This window comes from Biomphalaria glabrata, chromosome 18 (genome assembly GCF_947242115.1).
Source record: "Biomphalaria glabrata chromosome 18, xgBioGlab47.1, whole genome shotgun sequence".
NCBI lineage: Eukaryota > Metazoa > Mollusca > Gastropoda > Planorbidae > Biomphalaria > Biomphalaria glabrata.
Window position 1 is genome coordinate 11,531,483 of NC_074728.1, and position 13,652 is coordinate 11,545,134.

At 34.7% G+C, this 13,652-nt stretch overlaps 1 protein-coding gene across 5 annotated transcripts in view; it reads left to right on the forward strand.

The window, feature by feature from the left end:
- The first annotated feature begins 6,490 nt into the window (after positions 1 to 6,490).
- LOC106063424 (coronin-1A-like) overlaps positions 6,491 to 13,652 on the forward strand; it is a 30,832-nt gene continuing 23,670 nt past the window's right edge. For 4 of the 5 annotated variants that reach the window (XM_056016845.1, XM_056016847.1, XM_056016848.1 and 1 more), the window contains exons 1-8: positions 6,491 to 6,578; positions 7,950 to 8,003; positions 8,210 to 8,468; positions 9,569 to 9,685; positions 10,346 to 10,495; positions 10,993 to 11,157; positions 11,793 to 11,909; positions 13,519 to 13,623. In XM_056016845.1, the coding sequence (XP_055872820.1) occupies positions 8,274 to 8,468; positions 9,569 to 9,685; positions 10,346 to 10,495; positions 10,993 to 11,157; positions 11,793 to 11,909; positions 13,519 to 13,623 (849 nt within the window). In that variant the 5' untranslated portion in view covers positions 6,491 to 6,578; positions 7,950 to 8,003; positions 8,210 to 8,273. The remainder of the gene's footprint in view (positions 6,579 to 7,949; positions 8,004 to 8,209; positions 8,469 to 9,568; positions 9,686 to 10,345; positions 10,496 to 10,992; positions 11,158 to 11,792; positions 11,910 to 13,518; positions 13,624 to 13,652) is intronic. The other variant, XM_056016846.1, reaches the window with a different exon arrangement.

Genomic DNA, 13,652 nt, shown 5'->3' on the forward strand with positions numbered 1-13,652 from the left:
AATTTCTGTATCTTGTTTTTTTTTAATTTTTTTATTGTTCTATAAATTATGCAATCGTCTGCAAATAATCTGACATTTGTTCCTGGACTAATGCAATTTGGTAAATCATTTATGTAAAGTAAAATAGTAGTGGACCTAAGACTGTACCTTGAGGTACACCTGAGTTTACTGTTTACTGGTGTTGATTTAGAGCCATTTAATATTACAGTTTATTCTCTTTCTAACAGCGTATTTTGAGCTCCCTGATGCAATGGACTATCAATGCCAAAGTATTTTTTAATTTTGTAAGCAAACTATGGTGGTGAACTTTGTCAAAAGCCTTGGAAAAATCTAATAAGATAGCATCGATTTGATCACTATTATCTAAATCTTTGGAAAAATCATTCATTACTCCTATTAGTTGTGTTTCACTTGATATATATTTCCTAAAGCCATGTTGGTATTGAGTAATTAAGGACATTATAATTGTCTAAGCGGTCTATGATGTTGTTCTAGGTTAGTGATATTGGTCTGTAGTTTCCTGGGTCAGATTTTTCTCCTTTTTTAAATATGAGGGTGACGTTAGCTTCTTTCCAGTCCCTTGGTTTTCTGCCCTGGTTAAGCGATGCCTGAAAAAGTATTTTGAACACTGGTGCTAGCTCATTGCTTAGTTCTTTGAGTAATCTAGCTGGAATACCATCAGGTCCAGACGCTTTATTAGGTTTAATATTCGCTAATAGTTTTTGGATCCTCTTTTTTTTTTTGTACTTCGATATATCTCCTACGTTGTCTACTTAGTTCAAATTAAGTAATATGTCTTTGTCTCCTAGGGCTGAGAATGCTGATGCAAAGTAGGCCTATTTATTTAGTATGTTAGCTTTAGTTTCATTATCATGATGTGTAATCTTCTCCTTTTAATGGTGCTACTCCTATTGTTTTCTTGGACTTAATGTATGAACATAGGTTTTTGTTGTTATCCTTAGATATTAAATTGTTTATGTATTCACTCTGTAGCTGTCTGCTTACTTTTTGGGTTAGGTGGTCTTAGTTGTTAGGCTTGAGAGTAACTCGGTCATAATTGTAAGACTTGAGAGTGACATAATCTTAGTTGTAAAGCTAGAGTAACATAGTCTTGTAAGACTTGAGAGTGACATAATCTTAGTTGTAAAGCTAGAGTAACATAGTCCTGTAAGACTTGAGAGGGACATAATCTTAGTTGTAAAGCTAGAGTAACAAGGTCTTGTAAGACTTGAGAGGGACATAATCTTAGTTGTAAAGCTAGAGTAACATAGTCTTGTAAGACTTGAGAGGGACATAATCTTAGTTTTAAGACTTCGTTTATGAAACTACTAGGCAACTTGTGTATTACAAAGCTCCCATCAATTATTGTAAGAGTCATCGACAGGTCCTTTTTACAAAGCTTAGGCTATATCACTTTGTCTGTTAAAACATTACACAGTTAATCATGCTCTGACAACACACGAATCAATAATAAAAAAAAAGCTACCAATTATTGTAACAATTAGTCGTAATTAAATGAAATGAAATTTTGTTTTATATAGAGACAGTAGGCCTACCCGCTAAGGGGGCAGATAATAGCCTACTTATGTAAAGAATGAGGTAGCCGTAGTGTTAAGATGTCCGGCAAACGGAGGTCATGTCTTCCTTTTTGGGGTTGTTTCCTCCGGCTGGCAGGCATTGATCTAAAGTGTAAAAATGCCCTGCTTGTTCAAAACAATTGGATATAATACATCAATCGGGCTTATTCCTTCATATCTTCTGTATTAATTGCACAAATTCACCTTTTTTTTACCACCCCCCTTATGACCAGGTGTTTGTGTTTAAATGAAAGCAGTAATTTTTAACTTAACATAAACAAAGATCATTTAGTATTCATTTAGCATTCTGATGCATAACCTTGGTTAGGCCAATAATAGAATATGCATCCTCCGTTTGGGACCCCTTCAACTCAAGAAAACATTAAGAAACTGGAACAGACACAAAATAGAGCAGTGAGATTCATAACAAACGAATATTCACATTTAACCAGAGTAACACCTTTAGTAAAATCACTAAATTTAGAAAGCCTTCAGGACAGAAGGCTCAAAAGTAAAATAGCAATCATACATAAAACACTGAATCATAATCTTCCAATTCAAAACAAAATTTAATAAAATACTCTGAAAGACACAAAGATAAAGGCACATTCCTCGTCCCATATGCTAGGACAAATTTGTACAAATACTCCTTATTCCCTAGTGCTATTAGAGCATGGAATGGGTTGCCTGAGCTAGCCAGGAAAACCAGTGACTTGGCAGAATTTAAGTCATTGGTTAATATGCATGACTGAATGCATGACGCGTCGAACGTAATCATCTTCTTTTTTTGAAGTAACGTCTGTATTATATAAGATAAGAAGATAATAATAAAGTTGAAAAGTCGTTTTTGCTAATCAGCGTGCAGTAGAGAAAGAAAAAAAAAAAGGAAAATACGCCCACAAGGTCTGAAAAAGGAATTTTTTTTTACAACCCCCCCCCCCCCCAGTAACAGACACACTACTATATACTTGATTTCATGGGTATAGCCGGGGGGGGGGGGGGAGATCGGAATCTAGTGACTAGTAATCTAGTGAGAAAAAAACTCCCCCCCCCCAAAAAAAAAAAAAAAGAAAAAAATCCTGGCTACGCCCATCATTAATATAGAAAAGCAAGAAGAAAATATCAGAAGAACTATCTTAAGATGCCAGACACGACTTATTTCACATCCAGCTATTCGGTCTATATATATTTAATAGCAGTGGCGTAGCTAGAGTATATGATGCCTGGTGTGGTACCTCATCTTGATGCCCCCCCCTCCCCCCCCCCCCCCCAAAAAAAAAGGAAAAGATAACTATATAATAACATTGCAAAACCTTACTTTTTTGTTCAAAATAATATGTATTCATTAATCAAATATTGTTAATTCAAAAAATCACTTTTACATAAACATACTACAAGTGAATTTTACGCGCTTTCTTGCTGGCAAAAGTATCAATAATTTTATCGAACTCAATTTTTTCCACCAGCTCTTGTTCAATGGACGAAATGGCCAAATTAGTGAGTCGTAAATTTGTCATCGTTGATCGCAAGTAATTCATGATCAGTTTAAGTTTGGAAAAACTTCTCTCGCATGTAACGACGCTTACCGCAATAGTAAAAAATAGGCGAATCATGATGACGATATTCGGGACTGAATCATCTAGCTGATATTTTTTTATAAAATTCAAGAGCCCAACAGGTCCTTGTTTTGGAAGTTCGGAGGCTTCTGATGAAACTGTGACAAACCGTTGAAGCTTTTTTCGCTCCAGCAGAAATTCGTTTTTATCAATGTCGCTAGGAGTACTATCGATATTGATTTCGACCTGAGGATTTATTTATAATTGCTGGGAAGGCGACAAAAATTCATATCAATCTGCTACATCATGAAGTTGCTCGAATCGGATGATTATTTCTTGAACAATCCTGTCCAAGGTAGAACAAATTTCCCTTCGTAGTTCTTCTTTGTGTGTAAGTACAGAGTCGTCACTTTTCTCACCAGGCATCTTTTTCTTATGGCCGATACGTTTTTGGGGTTTTGTACTGATTCTCAGTTTTGAGCACACGCTTTCGGCAAAGGTAATGCTGACTTCAGCGATGTCCTCTCGATTACTACTTAAAAATGTCTCTATTTTTTTTAGTTTGAGTGAGCAGTCTCGAATAGACAATCCTTGTTTTTGAAGTTAGACCTGCGTATAATTAATACAGGAGCCCAAAATCCAAGATAGGTGAGAAAATTAAAAGACTGAGTAGCAACTAATAATCTACCTGCTTCGGATCTAGCCGATGAATTTTCATCTCTGCTAGTTAATGTCTCCAGAGTTTCTATAATTTTAGAAAATTTATCCCTAACCATCTAGACGGCTTCTCCTCTGGCGCTCCAGCGGGTCTCAACTAAACGTTTAAGGCTAGTTCCGGTTATTTTGATGAGGATATCCCAGCGGTGTGTTGAAGTTGAGAAAAAGGCGTGTAAACGGTCCAGTGTACCAAAAAATGTTACCGAATTGACTTCAGCTTCAGCAGCTCGAATTCCTGCTAAATTAAGAGAATGACTTGAGCAGGCAATGAATAGTGCTTTGGGATTGACTTCTAGAATACGTTTTTTGACCTTTCATGACCGCAGCATTATCATAGCCTTGACCCCTGCAGTCCATTATGTCTAAGCCATCCGAACGCAGTTTCTCTAGAATCATCTCAGCGATTTCAGCAGCATGCTTGTCCTTTGTGTCGATGAAGTCAAAAAAAAGACTCATGAACTTGCACACCCGTCATTATCCATGACAACGTACCGTACAATTTATTTCGGAAGTTTTGATCCAGCTTTGAGATGTCAGGTGTACTGTAAAAAATAATAGAGAAATATTTGGCTTGTTTTACTTGCTGTATGATTTGTTTTTACCGTGATTCTCCAATATTGTAATAAATTCATTTTGTATTTGTGGAGACATGTATGTATTCGGTCTGGAACAAAGCTTAGTTCGAAGCAAATGCTCCCTCAAGAGTGGATCGTACTTTGATAGTAAGTTTACTAACTCCAAGAAATTGCCTTGATTTTGCCCTTCCAACACTTCTTCTGCTCGCTCGCGATGCCCACGAAGTACCAGATTTGAATGATGAATGATGTCCAAGATTGTCTTCAGGTAGTCTCACCAGGTTTTCGTCTCTTGTATAATCAAATCTTGGGCCTTGTTGTCAATACTGTTCCCTACTCTCAGGCGAACTTCAAGTTCCCTCCAAGCAAGCGATGACTGAATGTGAGCTCTTCTGGTCTCATGTTTTTCTATTTTCGTGGATAACCTCCACCAATCATTGAATCAATCTTTGGATTTAAATGAAGATTTGGTACTTGATCTTGTTGAGAAGAGTATGCAGGGGAAGCAAAATAAGGATTCTTTTTTTGGCGAATAACACATCCACTTTCTAAGAATTTCCTCACCGTTTTACATTTGCCGGAAAAAACCAAGCCTTTGGAAGCTTTCTAGCCTTTCCTTTTGCTGATTCTTGATGTCTATACACCTCTCTGAATTGACTGTCCATACGCTGACCTGTTTCAGATCCTTGAGTGGCAAGGTGTATGCGAGTATTATCTATGATGACATCAGGCCAATCTCCAATGTCGTTCAGTCTAGAGTTTATTATCCTGCTTTCTGTATTGTTTACACTGTCTGATGGTTCAGCTTCTTCAGTATGAATTTTTGAGGAGTGTACTAAAGACATGCTTGTGTGCTGTCCTTTAGTCTCTAGAACCTGCGGTATTGAAGTATTTTCTTCTTTTTCATCATTCAGGATGTCGGCCTCATCATTTTTTTCTGGATTCAATTGTAACCGTCTCATCTTGCTTTGTTGCTTTTAATTGTTCAGTTATTTCATACACAATAACAGCTCGCCTATAGTGGCGAATGCGCAATATGTAACAGATTTTCACCCTCTAGACTCTAGACTCTATATCTAGATTAAACTAATGGACTAAACAATGAAGTAAAAAAAAGGTTGGCCTTTCTTCTTCTTCTTCTTTATATTACAGAGCATTGATCAGTGTAGTAACAACATGTACCGTGTGTCCGAAATCAATCTAGTAAATTAGATTCAAATTGTTCTATAGCTTACATTGTATTGAAGAAATAGTCAAGGAGATGAAACAAAATAGCGTCATGACTAGTTTATAAATCGTTAGTTCATGTTTGTTCGTGTCCATACAATTAGTCGTTTTTAGCTCAGGGAAATAGGAAATTAATACACACTGGGGGAATTTTGGTGCCCCTCTCCACTTGGTGCCCTGTGCGGCCCGCACCACCCGCACATTGGTAGCTACGCCACTGTATAATAGCCAGCCTATAGCTAAATCAGGCCGACCTTAGGAAGGGGCCTATAGGCAAAGGGAATAAACAAAAATTAAGAGAATAAAATGCGAAAATTGGATCAGATATATGAATTTTAATTATGTCGATTTAGATATACTATAGACGTAGGCAAGTTTTTCATAAATTGCGTTTTTTCTCCCGCTGTTCCTTTCTAATTTAATTTCACCATATTTACTTTGTCTAGTGCCTTCGATTCAATTACCCAATGCCGGCCCTGGCTTAATTTAATAAGCTATCCATCAAGGCTGCAGTGGATTAATTGTTGTATTTTAACATAGGGTTGACGAACACAGTAGCCTAGGCCTATCTCAATCCGTAACGCACATAGAATCTATAACCAGAAGAGTAAATGCGTTTAGCTTTATAAATTATATTATAATGATACATAGGCCTATGCAGTTATTTATGAATGCCGAAAGCAGCGCTACGTTAAAATTTAAGGAATTGGGGTACGTGAGTACGTGACTGAGGGAGTGTCGTTGCCATTTAAAATAGAGTTAAACTCTATAAAATGAGCAACACTATTCATTAAGCTGTAGAGTATTTACACGCATAGTTATCTCTGGGCGTTCCCCATTTATGGATGTATGAAGTGGGATAGTAAAATAAAGTTATACACAGTCACGTGACATGGCCAAGATGGCGGACTGATAATCCGGGAGAGGTGACTGAATTGTCTGAATCACTAACCTAACCTACTAGTACTAGTCTAAACGCTAAATTTACTTATACTAGTCTAGATCTATCACCTACTAAAAGATCTGAATCAATCTAGATTCTCAATGTATTCAATATTTAATCTAGGATAATAGTCTCTAGATCTCATCTACTTACTATTAATACTATTACTATTATTAGATCTACTAATAAGTAACTTAGTAAAATATTTATTAAAAAAAAACAACAAACAAACAACTGACAAACTCGCAAATCACAAAGTCACTTGGGTATTAGTATACGGTAACTTGACTTTACTCCTTACTTTTTTTAGCCACCGGTTTAGTTTAATTTTGTTACAAAAAACATTTACAAAATTTTAGTTCTATCTATAATCAATCAAATTCATAATCTTTTATCTGAATCTGTAAATAGAATCTAGTTAAAAATAAAATAGTACAAGTGAATAAGAATAATTACAATTATAATTCATGTCTATCAAGGCTTTGATTCTTTCTTATTCTAGTATTAATCTATAGATCTACCTACTATCTAGCCTAGTCACTCTAGTCCTCGATCTAGATTACTATCTACATATGTCTCATATGATCTATAGATCTCTATATATTCTCTTTAGACTGGTCTAGAGACTATTAATTATAGAGAGGCGAGATCTACTTGACAATTTGATTGTGTGGTATCAGGTATGCTGCAGCTGCCAGTATCACTCAGTATGAGTATCTTAACTTGTGTCTGAGTGTATCATTACCATTGCCATTGCGCTACTCTGGACTGCCATTTGAACTGGTCTCTGGGTCCAGGTTTCGAACCAACCTGCTTCCATCCATGTCATCCCGAGGGATGTTTGGGTTAGGATGTGATCATCTTCAAATCTGAAGGAGCATGATGTGAACTTCTAGATCTAGATCTAGTTCTAATAAACAAAACTAGAATATATATAATACATAAGCACTTCTTTGGCACAGTAGCTCTAGAGTGTATTTGCTTCAGTCCTCAAGTTAGAATTCAAGTTGTACAACGTTTTTTAAAAATGCTTTTTAAAAGCATTCACAGTAATATTTACCCAGATGCTCCCTTCTTTCTCCCCCACCCCACCCCCTTTGTCAACTGAATTAGACAAGCGATAGGATCATAGCGCATTGAGATTGTTGCGCTTTAGAAACAAACAATTAATCGGTTCAAATATTTCTAATCCCACAGATTTATTATTGTTAGTATAGATTTATTACAAATTTAATTATATAACTGATTCAAAATAATTGATATAATTACACACACTTAATATTATAAGCTTTGTTGTTGTTTTGTTTTTTAAATGTTTTAAAAATTTTTCTTGTTTTAATTTTTTGTAACTTAGAAATGTGTACTGAATAGGAACTTCCAAGATAAGCCCATTTATATTATTGTAATGGTGAGTTCCTATGATAATTTCAAAGAATTTTTCCTTCTTTCTTTTTTTTCTTTCTACTCTTAAATAATTTCTTAGACACCCACATTTACCTCTAACCAAAGCAAGTTTAGAACTTCCTTGGTTCTTCTTGTACTAATGATATATATATATATATATTAAACAAAACAAAAAATTAGAAAGAAAACTTTATTTTTCTCTTGTTTTAGGTTCTGCTGAAAACCATTGGAACAATTCAGTTTTAGGATTATCACACTGCTCTTTTGAGTAACAATGTCTCTCAAACTCAGAGCATCTAAGTTTCGACATGTCTTTGGCTCCCAATGCAGAAGGGAACAGACATTTGAAAATGTTAGGATCACCAGGAACACCCACGACAGCAATTTTTGCAGTGTCAACCCGAGATTTTTGGCAGTGGTCACTGAGAGCTCTGGCGGAGGTGCTTTTGCCATATTGGATGTGAACAGAGTGAGAGAATAGAACTTTTCTAATGTCTTTGTTAAATTGATGTTGTAACGGTTGTATGTGCGAGTTGTGATCAATGTATTTCTACAGTACCTTGATAATAATTCTAGATGCTAGATGGGGTATACTGTATGGTGTATTACATATGCGAGTACGAACAAGAAACATAAATCGTCACAAAAAGGATCAATGCACAGTAACTAATTTCACTTGTGATGAATGAGAATAACAAACTTTAATACAGAATGGGCCACAGTTGGGTCAATAACTAAATATGATGTTACCCCTTAGAGCCTAGCAGTAACAGTCCTAAAAGTCTACATCAATAACCTCTAATCCAATACCTATGTCGTCACTAAAATGTTGCATTCAAAGTCTGTCTACTACAGTGCGTCTCTAAAGTTAATTAAGTGTCTAACAATGTTAATAGTTATATTGCAAGTTTTTAAAAAATTGTTTTATAAATAAAGTAAGTAAAAAAAAAAGACAAGGTACAGATTTACTACAATGCAATGATGCAAACTATGATCTGTGGACCATATCTGGCTCATGATGGGACACTATCTGGCCCCTCAAAACTTCTGCTCACAGTGAATAATGAAACTGAAGAGGTTGGTCCCATTGCACTAGATAATATTTTGATGTGATGGAGACCAAGGCACACCTCTGCCAGCTATTCTCACTCACATGGTCACAAAAGGGATTAAGCCTAAGCACATTATATTTACTATAATACCATTGTTTTAATTAAAGATTCATTAACTTGATTATTTATAAGATTTAAACTAGAAAAGGAGGGCTAAATCTATTTTTGTCCTAAAGCTACATTATTAAACTAACAGCCGGATTTACACCTAGAATTACTTCTCAGTTCTTTGCTGATTTATTTTAATTTGTGTGCCCTTTACAATAGCCATTACCTTTTCCAATTTATCTACTCAAAGAAGAGAAGAAGTAGAAACTATTAAGGTGCTTATTAAAATTATTGACAATGTTTCTGTGAATAGGGACATTTTAAAGTAGTCTGCAGCAAATATTTGTAATATTGGGTTATAGTTATCACATTTATATGATTTTTTTTTTATATTGATTCCTCATTTTAGCCTGGCAGAGTGGATATCAACTGTCCTAAAGTGTGTGGCCATGCTGGTGCTGTTCTGGATATCAAGTGGAATCCATTCAATGATTGTGTCATTGCTTCTGGTTCAGATGACACAACCGTAAGCTTATACTAAACATAATTATAGCTTGAACATGTAAATGAACAGGACAAATAACATAACTTTTTGTTTAACATTCATTAAAGGGAAGACATATATACCAGTGCTTTCCATAAAAAGTCCTTTAATGTAACATAAAGTTTTTATTAGAAAATTATTTAAATTGCACTTTTTATGACATTTTTCAAACTAAGAGTTATCAGATATATCTGCTATGAAATTTACCCTTTTTTTTTTAGTCATTTATTCACCCAAGTAAATGATTTTGCTATTTTTCCTCATTTGTGTCAAAATGATGTGTTTAAAGTTCAGTCTTTTTTATCCCAAACTTTAAGGTTATAATAATTAGTCATAGTTTTGACAGTTGAGTTCAATCTGTATGTGGATTAAATTTATTGAGTGTACCCATTACATGATAAACTGTACTGTTCTTCTAATTTACTTGAATGCATTGAGCCATACTCATAGCCTCAACCTAATACTATTCATTGGAATTCATAATTAACCGAATGATATTATTTTATTTTCATATTTTTATGCTATTTACAATAACTTGTGTTTTATTTGTTATAATGTTTGCAATAACTTGTTTTGCATTTATTCAGCTTAACAATCAACAAGCTGTTATTAAAATGCTTGAAATTTATATTTTGTACTCAGGTTAAGATTTGGACAGTTCCTGAATCTGGTCTTTTAGGGACTCTGACCGATTGGTCAGCAGATCTTCATGGTCACTCCAGAAGGATAGCTTATGTAGACTGGCATACATCTGCCGCCAATGTTCTCATGTCTGTAGGATTTGACTTCAAAGTAAGTAATAATATTTATTATTCTCTGTATGAATTGGTCAAACTTTGGACATCATGTATCTTATCAAATTGTAAGAGAACTTGAGAAATGTATGTTACCACTTTAAAGGCTTCAAGATATGAATTATTTTAAAATTATGTGCAATGATTTCATTAGTAATGATGGCCTAGGTAAATAAAGTCAGTATAGTGATTTTAAGTTAAATGTTGTGAAAAAGGGGGCTGTTAAAAATATATTTGTATTTATAAATTTTTCTGAAATAATATTCTACAAAAATCAGGTTGATAAGATCTTGTTTTCATTTTTGTTTGTTTGTTTGTTAGTAAAGCATGTGTAGAGCCTTCTTATTACTTGATTTTAGATTTCTGTTTCCCATTTGTAAAAGAAAACATACCATAGTTTTATTGAATTATCATTCCATGGGCAATTTTTTTCTTAGTTTTAGAATACTATATGAGATACTCACCTCTTGTCTGTTTTAAAATGTTTGATTGCAGATAATGGTATGGAACGTGGAACAAGCTGAACCAATCAACTCCCTCATTTGTCACACTGACACTATCTATTCAGCCTGTTGGGGAAGGGATGGCAGTCTCATAGCTTCCACCTGCAAAGATAAAAAAATTCGAGTCATGGACCCACGTCAGGCGAAAGTAGTCATTGTAAGTTCCACTCTGTATTTGAAATTAAAATGTTTTAGCACCAATGCTTCAAACTCTAGATAATTCTGTATTTGTAGGAGACATAATTGCTGATATGATGGAAGCATTGCTGTTAATGTCTTACATTGTGATACAGATGGATGTCATTAATACTTTTTACTCTTTTAATACTTTTGTCTTATCTGTAACTGTATATAACTATTTTTTCAATACTCTTACACTATATCATTTGTATTGTAATGATTGTAATTCTAATAGTATTGTAATTATTATAATAAAATGATTAAGCCATAGATTTCATTGAGTCTGTATAACTTAAAATGAAAAAGACATTATTCTCTAAGCTCTAAAATAAAACTTGTAGATTTAAAAAAAAAGTGACATTTAAATAACTAATGGATTCCCTAAATAAGCTATGGGATGCCATAAATAAAGAAAAATAGATATCTCCAACAACAAGGGAATTATATTTATGTTATTAAAATGTATTCAGATAACAGATAGTTTTAGTAAGAATTATTTATTTATTACTTAGTAAAGCAAATGTATATACTGAATGTTTCTAGTCTGTTAAAAAGTTCAGTTTTATTAAAGATTAGAATTTCAAGGCCTGTATGTAAACATTATGTCTATAGGAGATGGATGGACACCAAAGTACTAAAACTTCAAAAATTGTATTTGTGTCAGACAACCAAGTATTCACCACAGGGTTCTCACGGAACAGTGACAGACAGTATGGATTGTGGGATGTGGTAAGTTCGTTCTGTTCTTTACGAATGTTTATTATAGAAATATGTAAGAATATATTTGATTGTCCACTGCATGCCACCTGCTCTTCTCATTAGAATGTTATTGGAATTAGGAAATAATTCAATCTACAATAAGAACAAGGTAAACTCTTCTTCTTCTAGCCAGCTTTATTGCTGCTGTGCTGTGAGCTCTTTTGCAGACAGTGCCAAGGAAAAATAGTATGCAGTTTTCTTCAGTTGTTCAGCACTGCCGTACAGGGTGTTGGTTATGTAGGGCTGTAGTGGTAGTAGGGTCTGCCTAAGGTCTATTAGGAAGGGGCATTCAAAGAGGATATGGTTTACGGTTTCAAAGGGGTGGGCGCAATGTCTACAAAGGGGGAGTTGTGTGGAATTTATTTTGTTCAGATGGTAATTTAACAGAGGTGTGTGTCCTGTTCTTAGTTGGAAAATTGTAGATTGTTCTTTGCGGGGGAGGAAGTTAATACTGTCCAGTTTGTTAGGCATGGTCATTTCTTTGTACATGGCTCTGCCTGTGTTTCCTGATGCCCATTGGTTGAGCCACTCCTCTTTGTGATTGTTGACTAACATTGACCTTAGGGTGAGGTAGTTAACAGGTCTATCTGGTTGTTCCATAGATGATCCTGCCTTTGATAGTTTATCTGCCTTTTCATTTCCCATGATGCCAATATGTCCAGGAATCCACTGTAGTGTGATATTGATATTTAAATTCGATATCATCTAATGGATTATCACAATTAGTGTTGTCAACTCTCTTGTTTGAGGTGCTGCTGTTAAGTGTTTGCAGAGTGGATTGGGAGTCTGTAAAGACAACAATATCTGATGGCTGTTGCACTCCTTCATATAATTTGTTTTCCACTGTCTGTAATACTAAGGTAATTGCCTCAATTTCGGCTTGGAAGTTTGAGCAGTAATCGCCACAGGGTGCACTTATTTCAAAGTGTTTATTTTTGGGGAAGACCAGGAAGGCACCAAGACCAGCATTGATGGTGGCTTTGAAGGCCGATCCGTTGATGTATATATGGATAGCTGTTTTTGGATAGCTTTCAATTGTTTCGAGCGTGCCTACTTTACTCAATTTCATTTCAAAAATGTAAAAAAAATAATTAATCAAATAGCTATACATATGTGGTTTTCACTATAAAATAGCTATACATATGTGGTTTTCACTATAAAATAGCTATACATATGTGGTTTTCACTATAAAATAGCTATACATATGTGGTTTTCACTATAAAATAGCTATACATATGTGGTTTTCACTATAAAATAGCTATACATATGTGGTTTTCACTATAAAATAGCTATACATATGTGGTTTTCACTATAAAATAGCTATACATATGTGGTTTTCACTATAAAATAGCTATACATATGTGGTTTTCACTAAACAAAAGAGTCTTAATGCTCTTGTTCTCTTTCTGAATGAGACATAATGAGCTCTTTCTTATAGAAACGTTTTTGAAAATGCTGCTACTATCCTAATGCATCATATTGCTTCCTATTGCATTAGGTAGATATTGTAATTATGAATATATTATACACTCTGTTGTTTCAAAACTATGATGTACAGTTTTTTTTCTCTTTTCCTCAGAGAAAGTCAGGGCCAGCTCTTACCATGTCAGACCTGGACTGCTCCAGTGGTATCCTCTTGCCTTACTATGACCCTGACATTCGAGTTGTTTACTTGGCTGGCAAGGTGTGTAAACAAATAATTTAGCTTTCTTG